At 23.0% G+C, this 14,301-nt stretch overlaps 2 protein-coding genes across 10 annotated transcripts in view; one reads left to right on the top strand and one right to left on the bottom strand.

Annotated features, from left to right (window-relative positions):
• Hrb27c (Heterogeneous nuclear ribonucleoprotein at 27C) overlaps nt 1–14,301 on the bottom strand; it is a 32,832-nt gene that overhangs the window by 2,300 nt on the left and 16,231 nt on the right. For 2 of the 9 annotated variants that reach the window (XM_074254809.1, XM_074254814.1), the window contains one exon: nt 7,222–7,515. The exons of 2 other annotated variants lie outside the window; for them this stretch is intronic. In XM_074254809.1, the coding sequence (XP_074110910.1) occupies nt 7,388–7,515 (128 nt within the window). In that variant the 3' untranslated portion in view covers nt 7,222–7,387. Of the gene's footprint in view, nt 1–4,560; nt 5,360–7,221; nt 7,516–14,301 lie in introns of those variants that run through there. 5 more of the 9 variants (XM_074254815.1, XM_074254808.1, XM_074254811.1 and 2 more) reach the window with 5 other exon arrangements.
• Nucleotides 181–4,191, top strand: LOC141535051 (ankyrin repeat and death domain-containing protein 1A). Its single transcript, XM_074254818.1, has 7 exons — nt 181–614; nt 1,866–1,964; nt 2,191–2,289; nt 2,424–2,513; nt 2,643–2,865; nt 3,695–3,823; nt 4,020–4,191. The coding sequence occupies exons 1-7, from the start codon at nt 357–359 to the stop codon at nt 4,106–4,108; spliced, it is 987 nt and encodes a 328-aa protein (XP_074110919.1). The 5' UTR covers nt 181–356; the 3' UTR covers nt 4,109–4,191.

Raw genomic sequence — 14,301 nt, 5'->3', positions numbered from 1 at the left:
AGTATAGTAATAGAATATTTGATAAAAGTAATGGAGTTTATAAATGTCGAGGCAACTGACAATACAGGCGCAACTGCTCTGCATCACGCCGCAATATCTGGGCATCCGGATGTAATAAAAGCACTGTCAAGGATCCCCGGCATTAAATTCAACGTGACAGATAAAGTTAGTTGACAATATTTAACTCCTCAAAAAGGATCTTTCCGAGCAGAAATATCAATAAAATATCACAAGAAATGCTTAATGCTTAACATTCAAATAAAAATATAAAAAATATAGAAAGCGCGTTATTAATAATTTATATTAATAAACAGAAAGGACAAACTCCCCTGCATTGTGCTTGCGCGGAAGGACACATGGAGGCAGTTGAAACTTTAATTAACTTGGGATCTAATTTGAATGATCGTGACAACGATGGTTACAGTCCATTACACGTCGCTACACGGATGAGAAACACGGGAATCGTTCAGATACTTCTGAATGCTAATGCTAATTGCAATATTACGGATGACAATGGATTAACATCCTTGCACATGGCTGCCAGTCAAGGGTGCAAGGGAATACTAGAGTCTATTATCGATTACTGTCCTGATATTATTAATAAACAGTGCAATGTAAGTTTCACGTTATTTCAAGTTATTTTTTTATCATTCGTGGATTTTTACGCCAATTTGATTCAAGAGAAAAATTCTTGGATCGAAAAAAAATTTAATTAAAACAAAATGAATTTTTTAATTAAAAAATTTCTCTATTTAAAAAAAGATTTTCTAATTTTTTAAAATAATTTTCTTGGTTCAAATTTTTTTTAATCAAATCAATTTTTTTTTTGTGAATTTGAAAACTAGAAAGCTGGAAATTAGCATTGAAAATTATAAGTAGTTTATGTTAAATTAAAATATCGTGTTCCAAATGCCAAAAGGGCGTATAAAACACTTTTTTTTGCCAAACGCATTTTTAAAAATGATCTAAGCTTAAAAAAAAATTTTTGTTCAAAGCCAAAAGGCGTACGCTTTAAATTTTAAGTCCTTTTGACTTTAAAAATTAAAAAATTTTATAATCTGAAGCCAAAATTTATTTTTATTTCAACTGATTTTTATATTCTTCAGTATTATTTCGATTTATTTATTTGTAGAGCTTTTGTATTAAAACTTAAATTTTTTCATATACGCAAAAAACTTTAGAATGCGATAAATAAATTTAATTTGTCCCCAAAGGATCTATTTTCACAAAAATTCCTCAAAAATTTTCATTTCATTGAAATTTACTTTGATCTATTGGAATTTTCGAGTACAATAATTATTTTTCGGCTAATAAATATCTCTCATTCATTCTATGACCAAATTCCTTGAATATCTCCTCATACTACTTCTAGAATCCCGAAATTCTCTAAAGTTTCAAGTCAATTAATTCCTTAATAACTAAATATGCAAGTATTTTACAGCTAATTAAGTTTAATAAAAAATAATTAATAAAACACAAAAAAAATCTGAAAATTAGCCAGTAAAAAATGAACTTTAAAGTTTAATTAACCCTCGCTGTAAATTTTCAATAGTTAAGCTTAGTATTAACCTCAGAGACGTGCAAAAATCATCACTAAATACTGAACCCAAACGTTAAAAATAATCGCAGCTCCTTGCCCTTTTTTCCCACCCGGAACGCATAATTTAATCCATATAAGTTAATAATAATAAAAAAAAAAAAAAAAAAAAAAAAAATTAGACTTAAAACTGTATTATAAGTTCAATAATTTATTTCCGGCAAACCATCAATTGAGATCTTTTAACAAGAATAATACCCGAATAGAATCCTTGGAATCCTTTTGATAGGTGTAGCTAAATATAAATTAATTGAAAGTCTATTTATAGATCGGAAACACGCCGTTGCATTTAGCGTGTCAAAATAATCAAATGGATACTATTGAAATTTTGTTGAAAAAAAAAGCAGACATTAATTGTTTGAATCTGGTAAGTGAGAACAAACAACTTCCCAGAGTATGAATAATATTTTTGTTAACGAATCTGTATAAAGATTATATTATGTATGGAGTATTATGTCTAATATTTATATAAATATTAACATGGACGTTAAAAAAATATATATTCATTCTCAAGTTGAAATATTTAAAAAAAAAAAAACTATAATTACAATTATTTCCAACATTTTAGTATATTTGTTTTTTTTTATTCGCAGAAACTACAAACTCCAATACACATCGCTGCGGAAATGGGTCACACGGATGTTTGCAAACTCCTACTTGCTGCTGGAGCAAATATCGAGCAGAGAGAGAAAGTAACAACAATAATCTACTGTTTTTGTTTTGTTAATTTATTTTATTTGCCTATTTGTTTATTTATATATATTTTTTACTCATATTACACCGAAAGGCTTTATTTAAATCTACCAAAATATTAATACATTTTTAGGGTGGGCGAACACCCCTCTATATCGCCGCAAGGGGCAGTTTTACGGCTATTGTTGATATGATTATCAAAACTGCCAGGCTAGGCTGCCCGGTAAGTTTTATAAATTGTTTTTTTATTTTTTTACTACCAATTTTTTGTAAATTAAGTAAAATAAAATTGGAGAGTTTTGTTAGTTATTTTTTTTTTTTTTTTTCTATTAAGATGAATATGAATTTTTAGGACAGCACTGTCAATGACGAAGATGGATTAGTGAGGAAAAAATTTAATGAGCCGCGCTGGAGCACCATTAGCACTAATTGCGCCGCAGTGATAAACGACCATATACGCTCGATTTTATGGAAGCTGGCTTATAAGCATCTCGAAAACGGAGATTGGAAGAAACTTGCGCTTCATTGGTCATTTACGCACGAGCAAATTCAAGCTATTGAACATCAATATGATGGTATCTATGGGTTATATACTTCTAATACTTTTTATGTTTTTCGATGGTAAATCTCAGTTATTTTAGAATTCATTTCTAGTTATTTAAATTAAGGAAATTCTCTACTTTTTACACTGAAAAAAAAAAAAAAAAGATTATCTCTTATTCGCTTTTACTAATGGTTATTTTTTGCAACTAGCTAGTTTATTAATAATTTATAAAAAAATCTACACGGTCAAGATTTAAAAAATTTTTTTGGGTTATTTTTAATATTTTATTCTAACAGATATGTTTTTTGAAAAGTTCGTAAAATCCTTTCAATGCTATAATAATAAATATTTGTAATTTTCTCACTCTCCATCCGTACTGCCGGTGCTAAAATATCATTTTTAATTACAATCATCTCATTTTTCGTACGGTCAATTGATTTCAAATTTCAACAGCACATGTAATGCGTATTCGATTTCACATTTTTCAAATTTCGAAAACTTCTTTAAATTTTGCATTTATGACTGAACTACCCCAAGAATTTTTCTACTCAAATCAACACAGAGAAAATTTCTTCGGAAAAAAATATACATTTTTGGGACAAAAAATTAATTTTTTGAAAACTTTTTTTTAATTATAAATTGAAAGCTTTTTAATCCAAGCATCGACTATTTAATAAATTATAATTAAAATTGATTTTTAAAAAATTTCGCGCATAACTTGAAGAATTTTCTAACTTTTAAACAAAGAGATTTCTATTTATATTAAAAATTGTTTCAATAAATAAAATAATAAAATTATATCTTGTTTACATTAAACATTTATAAAATATAAAATAACATCTAATTGAATTCTGTTTGAGGACCATCAAGTTACAAAGAGCACGGGCATAGAATGCTCATGATTTGGACCTCCAGTCTGTCACCTGATACTCAAGTACACGAACAACTGTATCAAGCTCTTTGTGCTATTGATAAAAAAAATACAGCAGGTATTTTATACGCTCAAATATCAAAAAGATAAACTAAATTTTATTATTATTATTATTATTATTATTGTTATGATTATTTGTTTAATTTAATAATAAAATCACATTCATAAATGCATGATGATGATTTTTGATTATGATTTTCTAGTTAACTAAAATTAAATTAAATTTTCTAATTTAAAAAAATGTAACCCAACAGATTCAATCCGAAAAAAGTACGAAGAAAAATACCAGGAGGAAAAAAAAAATTTTGGAAGCAAAAGTTGTCATCAATGTTTAGTATCGTAAATTCTTCAACAGAGACTGAGTTTTTAAAATTCAAAATTCAATTAAAAAAAAAAAAATTGATTCGCATTAATTGAAAAAAAAAATTAGCTCGCTTATTTTATCTTTTTTACGAATTTTATCCACGGGAATCACAAAATATCATCACGGTATTTTTTAGACTATGGAATATTTTAAATTACAATAAATTATTTAAATAATTAAGTCGCCATATATGTATATAAACATTTACGCTGTAACGAAAGATTAAAATAAATACATTAATGGATAAATCAAGTAAAATTAGCTGTTACTTATTTTCTTCACTTCAGTCGCTTCTTCAATATTAGGGTTAATTATGTAGAATTAAGGATATACGAGCATAATTTTACTCTCTATATTACCTAGCTCGTACTTCCTTAAATAATATAAATAAATAAAAATTGTTATTTGTATTAAAAATGTGAATTTATTAATGAACCAGTTTTTAAATTTGTCACTTCAGTAGTAAGTAATAAAACAACGCGGCTGTAACGCTTATCGTTAACCATTATTAATCATTATTTATAATTATTTCATTTATTACTATTAACCTTAATTAACAAAAATATCGTCATAATATTAATATTAACTATAATATAATAATCAATTAATTACAATAGTAGGAAGGTATTAATTAATTGTATATTAATTAATTAATGGATGGTTTATCATTTTGTTAAACATTTTAGTTATCATTATAATTATTTCACTTTACATACCTAGTCTCAATTAATAACTGCAACTCGTAAATAAACGACTGTCTCATTCGGGAAGTAATTGCTAGTTAAAAAATATTTTTGCTTACTACTTTTGCAATTAATTAACTTAGAAATTTAAAAACAATTTATTATAAATAAGTTTTAAAATAATGAAAATGAATGAAGCTTTCTTGTTGTTGCTGTGTTGTTGCTATGATGACTAATAATAATAATAATAATAATAATAATAATAATAATAATAATTAAAAATAAAACAGTACTTAATTGTTAATTATAAGTATAAGTAATTAAAATCTTGTTCTGTTTTTGTTTCGTTCTTATATCTGTTGCGATGAATTCACTATTATTGGGAATATAATAATAGTTGTCGCCATCTAGCGGCCATAAGGATGAAACTTGCTGGTATTATTTGGGGCCGTTGAATAACCAGCGCGTTTTGACCCGCCAATGTGAATGTCTGTGGTTCCTGGAGCAGCGGGAACATTACTTAGATTTGTAGCGCCGTAGCGTATTCCTGTTGATATTTTACAAAAAACAACGTAATATTTCTATATATTTTAGATTTAGACTCAACTAAACTGAAAATAAAGTTTATTAAACAACGGAATTTTTTTTTATTGTATAAAAAAATTTTTTAATGTAGGTTTACCCTAACGGATTACACGGAAAAAAGTAAACTGTAATAAATAATAGTCGATTTATAATAAGTAATGATCAAATTAAAAAAATACTATTTTAAACAGTAAAATCGTGATTTTAATAATCACTGGATAATATTTATCATTTAAATGCTACAATTGCACTCGTCTTACAAAAATTAAACGATTTCTTGAGCTAAAATTGTCTCTATTTATTTTCTATCGCACTTTCTTGAATGAAGTTAAATTTTTTTAAGCCAATAAAATTTCTTCTTGCTCTTTTTTGTGTACTAGATTATTTATATTTACATTTGTGCTATCCCTATGTTCGCTGTACTGTTTGAAACTATAAAAAATGACCGGAATCCGAGTGAATTTTACAGTTTACTTTTTTTCATGTAGAATCACAGTTAATTTATTGAATTGTTGGAAAAATTACCGAAAATTTACGCATTAGATTTTCTTATTCATAAAAATAAAAAAAAACACTGAACTTGATTCAAGAGAAAAAGTCTCAAATCAAAAAATGTTGAAAAAAAAATTTTTTTTTCACTTCAATGAAAATAATAAAAATTATTTTTTAATCAAAAATAAATTCTTTTGAATCACTTTAAATTATGTAGTATATAGTTTTTATAAAATACCGTAATTTGGATCCGTCAGGGTAAAAACAAAAAGAAAGTTACCAATGTATAGGGTTTTAGGCATTGAATCCAGAGGCTGTTTCTTAATTTTCTATTAATACTTTATTTATTATAATTAATCATCATAATGTAACAAAAATGCTTACTTTATTATTTCAGCTCGATTTTTAATTATGATATTTTAATGAACATATTTTTGCAATTAGTTTTCCATTTACAGAACACCTTAGAAAAATACAAGTGGCAATTATTAATTAATTAGTTTTAGAATTTTTAAAATCGGTTGCTTAGCAATTTCGATTACGCGAATTTAAAGCGCTTTTTTAAATTTTCTCTAAAAAATTCAAATATTGGTCAGGTTTCTTAGTTGTGAGTAGTTATATTTAATTTTCAAAGAAACAAGTCATTTATAGTATGTAAACAATGTTACATTACTGTCTTAAATTTAAATAATTTTTTAAATTTATTATTAAAACAAATATTTTTAAATAATATTATCAATTTTAAGCAATTGACTTAATTTATTTTAATTTTTTATTGATTCAAGCCGTCACCGGGAATCGAACTCAAAACTTCCGCGCTAGAGTTTTGCATTGCCGTCTATTTTAAATTTAATTTTTTCACTAAAAAAAAATTGATAATTCACGCAGATTTTTATCAATAAATTTTTTAAACGATTGCATTGAAAAATTAAATTTTAAAAACTTTTCCGACTTTTTTACTCTAATTAATTGATTAATAAAACGATTAAAATTAAAATATTTAACCGAAAAATTTTTAATGTATTCAAAAAAGCAATAGAAACATAAAAAAACCTACAAAAATAATTTCACAGCCACTATATATTGTTATTAAATAATCTCAATATTTTTTTAAATACATTAAAAGATGAGCTTGTTTAAATAATCAACATAAGTGAAACTGTAAATATTATTAAAAAATACTTTAATAAAAATTTAACTTTTAATATTTAATACATCTAATATTTAAAGGAATTTACTTAGATTACCACTAAAGCCTCTAAATTTATTATTATCAATAAAAAAAATTAAGATACTTTTATCTTATGAACTTATGAAGTACACTTGTGAATCTTACATAAGTGTAAACTTACGAGAAAAATAAAAAAAAAAATGTTTGTTTAAATTTAAATTCTGGGAAATTTGTTTCTTAATATTAAAAATATTATTTATTATTATTATGTCTTCTTATTCTGTACTTTCGACACTTGAGACAACTCAGTTCCTCTGTGTTCAAAGCCTAGCGTCTGTAAGGATGATAATTCGTGTGTTGGGACAAGGAAAATCGTTGAGGACCTGGAGCTACATCTCCGTTCGATACTAAGGTCATGCTTCCATAGTCTGTTTTTACTTTTGCGGAAGTTAATTCTGTGAGGATAAACAGAAAAAAAAAATAAAGGAAAATATTGTTTTGATCTGTACGCCGATAATTTGTAAATTATAATAAATAAATAAATCATGAGGTTAATAATAATAATATTTTTTGTGATACTGCGATACCGTCAAGAAAAGCTCCATTTTGTAAAATTTAAAGTCTAAAAAATTTTTAGTTATTAAATATTTAATTGTAATTTTTTATTGAATATTTAGTCGATTAATTTTATTAAAAATTCAATTTCATTTTTTATTATATTTAATTTGAAATAATTTTGTAAAAAAAAAAATAAAAAAATAAAAAATTTTACACATTTCTTGGAACAGTTTTATAATTTTTACATAATTATTTAAAATTATGTAAAAAATGAAAAATTTTTATTTAACAATAATTAACATAAAATTTATTAATTTTGTCTGAATTTATTAACTACAAGATAAAAAAAAAAAAATAGCGGCTAGAGTACCGACAAAATGGCGACTAGCGGCATTGCAGTATCAAAATATATAGTTATAGATATTATTATAAATAGAACTATAAAATTTTTTTATACTAATTAGTATAAGTAACTTTAAGTATAATAATAATTATTGTAAGCCTTATAACGACTTTATTGAATCAGTAAAATTAAATTTTTAAGTAAACTACGTTAAATATGTAAGTACGTAGATTAATTTTAAATATTAATTGATAAATAAAATTTAATTAGATAATAATAATTATTAACTAATTATAAATAGTATATGACTAGTCATATAAGTATATTATCAAATAAATTCAATTTTTTAGTACCATCTAATACCAAGACTAAGTTATATGTAAATATATAAATAATTATAGATTTATCTATAAGTATCTTATTGTTAGAAAAACTACACAGAAAAAAAATGTAACTTGAATCAAGAGAAAAATTCTCGAACCAAGAAAATAATTTTATAGAATTGCATTATTTTGAATTAAAACAAAAAATTCTTAAATTGAGAAAAATTTTCCTGAGAAAAATTTCTTAGTTTAAAAATTTTTTACTCAAATCAAGAAGATCAAGTTCTTCAAAATTATTTACTTGATTCAAGTTAATTTTTTTTTCTGTCTATAAATATTCATAAAACACTGCACGTGTTTCCGTAAATTTGGTCGTATTATAAAAGCTTAAACCGTAATAACATCCACAAAATCAAGTTTGATACAAAAACAATAACAACCGACTCAAAAACAGCAAAGAATAAAATAAAACAAGTTTTTTTCCTAAAAATTTCCTAACTAATTCAAGTGTTTTTGAATAAACACACGGATAAAAAATTAATTTGACTCTTTAAAAATTTAAGAATTTTTTTAAATTAAATTAATTTTTTTATCCGTGCAAAATATTTATTAGCGACAGACACTCACATCCCATCGCTCACTGATCTATTTTATTTAACAAAAAAAAAAAAAATATTTCCACAAGCATCAATTTGTGCAGTGTTTTAAGTCAATAAATCTTATTTTATTTAAAAAAGAGTAATTTAAAATATATACTAGGTATTTAAAGAAATAGTTAATAATTAAAATTAACAGTTAAAAGTTATAGTAATATAATAAAAGAAGGAGAGGATAGTTTTATGATGCAATTGAAAATAGCAAATAATTATTTTCAATAATGTCATTATTATTATCAATTATTTAATCTATTATTAATGAGTAATCATTAATTCACGTAAGCTATATCAGTTATGCATTTAATTGTTTACGGATAATTATCCACTTTGTTTGTTTGTTTCTAATTAATATAATATTTATCAACTTATCACTTTTACATATAATAGTTGTTTCATTTTTTTTTTATCAATAATATATAATGATTATATTATATATAATAATAATAATAATGTAATGTGTATGATTATAGAGTAATAATAATTATCTTAAGTATTAATTAATAAGACCACTAGTAAACATTAATCATTTATAAACATATATATTTATAAGTATATTATATTATTTAATCAATCATTATCTGGTGTGTTATATTTTAAATATTGTAAAGGTATAATATATTTTTTAATTAGAGTTATATATTTTTAGTGATAATTTTTAATTAATTATTCTGCTTATTACTATGAAAATTTGAGAGAGATTATATAAATAATTTATTTTGTTTAATGTTATAAAAAATTTCATTAAATTTTACTATGGCAAGGCTTTTTTTCCATTTTTAAATAAGAAACTGCCGCTGCGCATGCGTAGGAACTGTTCCCTCGAATGTGCATATTCAAAAACTGTTCTTGCGCATGCGCAGTTCAGTTTTCCGTGTTAAAAGGGTTCTAATTTGAATAACTGAAAGTTTTTTTTCAGAAAATAAAAAGTACAAAGAATAAGAATGAATAATTAAAACTATTTTTACGTAAATAACTTATTAAGAAACCAAATAAATATTCTTATCGTTAATTATAATTAAATTTTCCTTTAAAATTAGCCTTAAAATGTTAAAGATACATTGTCATTAAATTTAATGCGTAATAAATGGTAAAAAATAATCGAAAATGGTACAAAGTTTGAAGTTTAAAAAATAAAAAAATATCTTAATCTTATTTTTAGCTGCTGTATAGTATATTTGGATGGATACACAATTATCATTTATTTTTATTCTTATTCCTCAGTATTTATCAAAATCTCTCTCTTATTTTCAATATTTTCTCTTATTAATAATAAAAAAAATTCAAATAATATTTTATTTTCTCTCGAAATATTTTAACTTTAAATTTTCAAAGTCAACCTGGAAATATTACCACTATTAATCAATAAAATTACAAGATTTTATAAAAAAAAAAAATTTAATTCTTTATCCTTAAACTATTGCCGATAGTTGATAATTTATAATTAATAATTACTATTAAATAATTATTTTAGCCTTAAAATTCATCATTACCGTAATCTTTCTTTAACATTTTATATTATCATTAATTAATTAATTTACCATTTAAATCTGAGCCCTGTTACTTTAATATCTCGATATTTATCAATAGTTTTTAATTTATACGGTAGAAAAATAATAAAAATTACGCATTTAATTAATAAATTATTTATAACTTATCGATTACCTCAATTTTTTTTTTCTTTCAATAATTTAAATCCCAATCACACTTTTCTCACTCTCACAATTATTAATTCTTCAGTAGTTTTTAATTAACAAAATTATCATTTAATCAATTCATTTATTTTAATTACTAATTAATCCTTGAGATATTTTAAACGTTACGGAATAATTGCTGTGTAATAGATAAAAAATATTATATTTTAATTCCTTGATACTAAAGTTTTCTTAATGTAGCTTTGCCGTAAGTCCAAAATTTATCAATAATATCAAACAATTAAATTACTTATAACGTCAATAATTCAACGGGATATTTAATCTAGCTCTAGTTTTATTTTATTTTCAAACTCACCGGCCTTATTATATTCTGTAATATACATTTGTACAGAACTTATGTGGTAATTTGTCGATTTATCTAGTAACAATTAAAAATTCTATAGGTTTTTAATTAATTAAACTTTTTAAAAATCACATTTTCATCGTTTGCTTTTTTTTTATTGAACAAAAAAAGCCTCTGTTTGAAAGCTTTTTTTTTTTTATTTCCAGTATAGTAATTAACTCTGTAATTAGAGCGGAATTGCCTTAGTACTGCTGAGGTCTTACAAGTTCGTCTCTGTGTACTCAAGTTTTCTTGTATCGTGGGGAAGAAATTTTCCTATACGTCGGTTTATCAAAGGACAGAAGCTTTTAGTTATATTAAATGTATCAATTATTTTTAAATTATGCTCAACTTTTAAATGTCGTTGTATTGCAAAAATAAGTTGGTATAAATATGATTTGACTAGTAATGATAAATTATTGTCAACTTAAATTTTTAATTTAATATAAATAATACTTAAAGTGTTTACAATGAACCATAATTGATAAAAAATTAAATGATTTTTTTTTTGCAAGAAAAAATATTCATTATACTGAAAGAAAAAATTACTTTTGACAAAAAAAAAGTACTCTTGTTACAAGAATTTAAATTGTTTAAATTTTTAATATTTTTCTTTGTCAGCTGAAGTAAATATAACGAGTGATTACAACAAGATTACACTGGATATCATCTTAGATTATACTGAGTGAAAAAAAATCCAGATATTACGCTGTATAATCTGAATTATAATGAGTATAATCCAGATATCACTGAGTACAATCTGGGATGATATCCAGTGTCATCTTGTTCTTTTTTATTTAAAAAAAATTTTTTTTTTCTAGAAAAAAAATATTTAAAAAGAAAATTATTAAATGTTTAATTTAATTTCAAGTTTTTAGTTATTTTTTCTTGTAGTAAATTTTACCTATCGATTAAATGTCAACAAATATTTTAATATTAGATTAAGAAAAAAATTAATTTTATTTTAAAATATTTAATAGATTGCATTAGTATAATAGATTAAATATATTGAAATTTAAAAAAAACAAATTTTTATCAAAAAAAAAAAAAAAAAAAAAAAAAAAAAATAAGTATTAAAAATTTACACTAATTTAAATTCTTGTAACAAAAATCCTCTTTTCTAAAAACTAAATTTTTCTCTCAATGTAAGCGTCGAAATTTAAATTTACATAGCCTTTAAAACTCAAGGTAAATAAAAAAAAATATCATAAATTGAAAAAATGTTTTTTTTTTTTTTAATTAATTAAAAAAATACACCCTCTAATTCTAATTATGAATAATTAAATTTACCAGTATTTATTAATTAATTAATATAATGATAATTGCAGCATTCGACACATCGATTCTTACTTTATTTGTTTGTCTTGTTGATTAATTAATCATTATCATTAATATTATTTTCACTCATTAATTTTCCTTAAAGAAACTTAAAATAAGGTAATATTTCCAGACTAATCATTTTTTTTTTTAACCATTAATCATAATAAATATTATTATTATCAATAAGAGAAAAAGCAGAATTTGAATGATAATTTAATAATATTTCTACTGTGATCAAATTTTACATTAATGACCCAGTCCATTAATCATTTAATCATTAAATATTTTCTAAGTAGTTGATTTATTAATTTATCAATTAATTATTGTTAAAATACTTTTAATAATATTGTTTTCAAAGTATTAAAGGGCGTAAGAAAACTTTAATATTATTGATTAATTGTAATAATATATAATCATTAATATTATTTATTATGTTTGAATATGTATCATAATTTGTTTTTATTTTTTTTTTTTTTCATTAATTAAATATATATATTTTTACTCATTGTTATTATTATTATCATCATTAATAATATTATTATTATATAGATATATACGTAAAAAATAATGCAAGTCAATTTGTCATTAACGACACAATTATTAAATACATTATTATTATTACTATTATTATTATTATTATTATTAATATACGTGTTAATTAATGAATATCAATTGTTTAAAATTATATATAATATTATAGTCATATTTACCCATTGGTTTTATTAATTATTAAATGCTGTGCAAACCTAATCTTATTTTTGTTTAATTAATAATAATTTCATTGTTTCATTCCATTAATTGTAATTTTATTAATTTATAATATAATTATATCGATAGTAACGCAGCTGACTGTATTCGGTTTAATTACATTTAATTGTAATAAGCTAATTGTAGTAATTTGTTATTTTTTTTTTCTGTAACAATAATCTTATTTGTTTTAAAAATTTTCATTTAATTATTTTTATTTTTCGGTTCTAATTCTAAAACATAATCACTAAGTCTTATCGTTATAACGATACAATTAAGGCTTCTTTTTTTTTTTTTTAATAATTATTTTCAATGTTATGCTTTAATACTTATTGTTTGTTATTTTAATGTTATTCTAACAGTGGATTAGCCGACGATTAGCCTTATATTAAATAATTCATTTATAATTTTAACTTTTATTTACTTTTTCCAGGTAGTTCATAATAATAATCTATAATTAACTATGTATCTTCATTAATGTAATTTAATTTAATTTAATTAAAATTTTTAGTTATTTTAGTTTAGTTTATTTAGTAATTTAAGAGGTCCCAAGTTTTACTTAATTGAGAAAATTCTATTATTGGATACAAGAGAATTATTATTATCAGACATCATTAATTTTATTTGAAATTACTTTGTATCTTGTGAAATATTGACATTTTTAAAGATATAAGCTCATCTCGATGTTACACTTGTCAAGAGCTTTCATTTAAGTACCCACATCAATTTTTCATATATTTATATATATATATGAAAAAATATATTAAAATGCATGTGGGTACTCAAATGAAAGGTCTTGATGTGTGTAACATCAGGATGAGCTTATATCTTCAAAAATATTAATAATTAAGAAATTAGCTTGTGTCTTGTCAACTACTGACATTTTTAAAGATATAAGCTCATCCCGATGTTACGCTCATCAAGACCTTTCATTTGAGTACCCACATCAATTTTTCATAAATTTTATATATTTATATATTTCACAAATATCATATATATATAATCTCATAATAAAATTGAGATGAAATGTATGTGGCATCAAACTTTTCGTAACGTGATTGGTCAAATATATCAAAGCATAAAAATATATGCAAATCTTAAATTCATGCGCGCGCAAATTTGAATTCTAGTATATGAAAAAATGCCATGTAGGTACTCAAATGAAAGCTCTTGATGTGTGTAATATCGGGATGAGCTTATATCTTCAAAAATATTAATAATTAGAAATTAATAATGCCTTAAAAAAATTATTATTTTTTT

Source organism: Cotesia typhae, unplaced genomic scaffold (assembly GCF_013202065.1).
Source record: "Cotesia typhae breed Kobodo isofemale line unplaced genomic scaffold, CoteBio_Ctyphae scaffold_13, whole genome shotgun sequence".
In the NCBI taxonomy this organism is placed as follows: domain Eukaryota; kingdom Metazoa; phylum Arthropoda; class Insecta; order Hymenoptera; family Braconidae; genus Cotesia; species Cotesia typhae.
The sequence above is the reverse complement of the archived record's forward strand: the minus strand, read 5'-3'. Positions and strand labels throughout refer to the sequence as shown.

What these genes read in the sequence shown, in the direction of transcription:
- LOC141535051 (XM_074254818.1), top strand. Translation starts at nt 357, where the DNA reads ATGGAGGCAGTTGAAACTTTAATTAACTTGGGATCTAATTTGAATGAT. An exon ending in ATATCGAGCAGAGAGAGAAA is followed by an intron (nt 2,290 to 2,423) that starts GTAACAACAATA and finishes ATACATTTTTAG; the next exon opens with GGTGGGCGAACACCCCTCTA. An exon ending in TATTGAACATCAATATGATG is followed by an intron (nt 2,866 to 3,694) that starts GTATCTATGGGT and finishes ATTCTGTTTGAG; the next exon opens with GACCATCAAGTTACAAAGAG.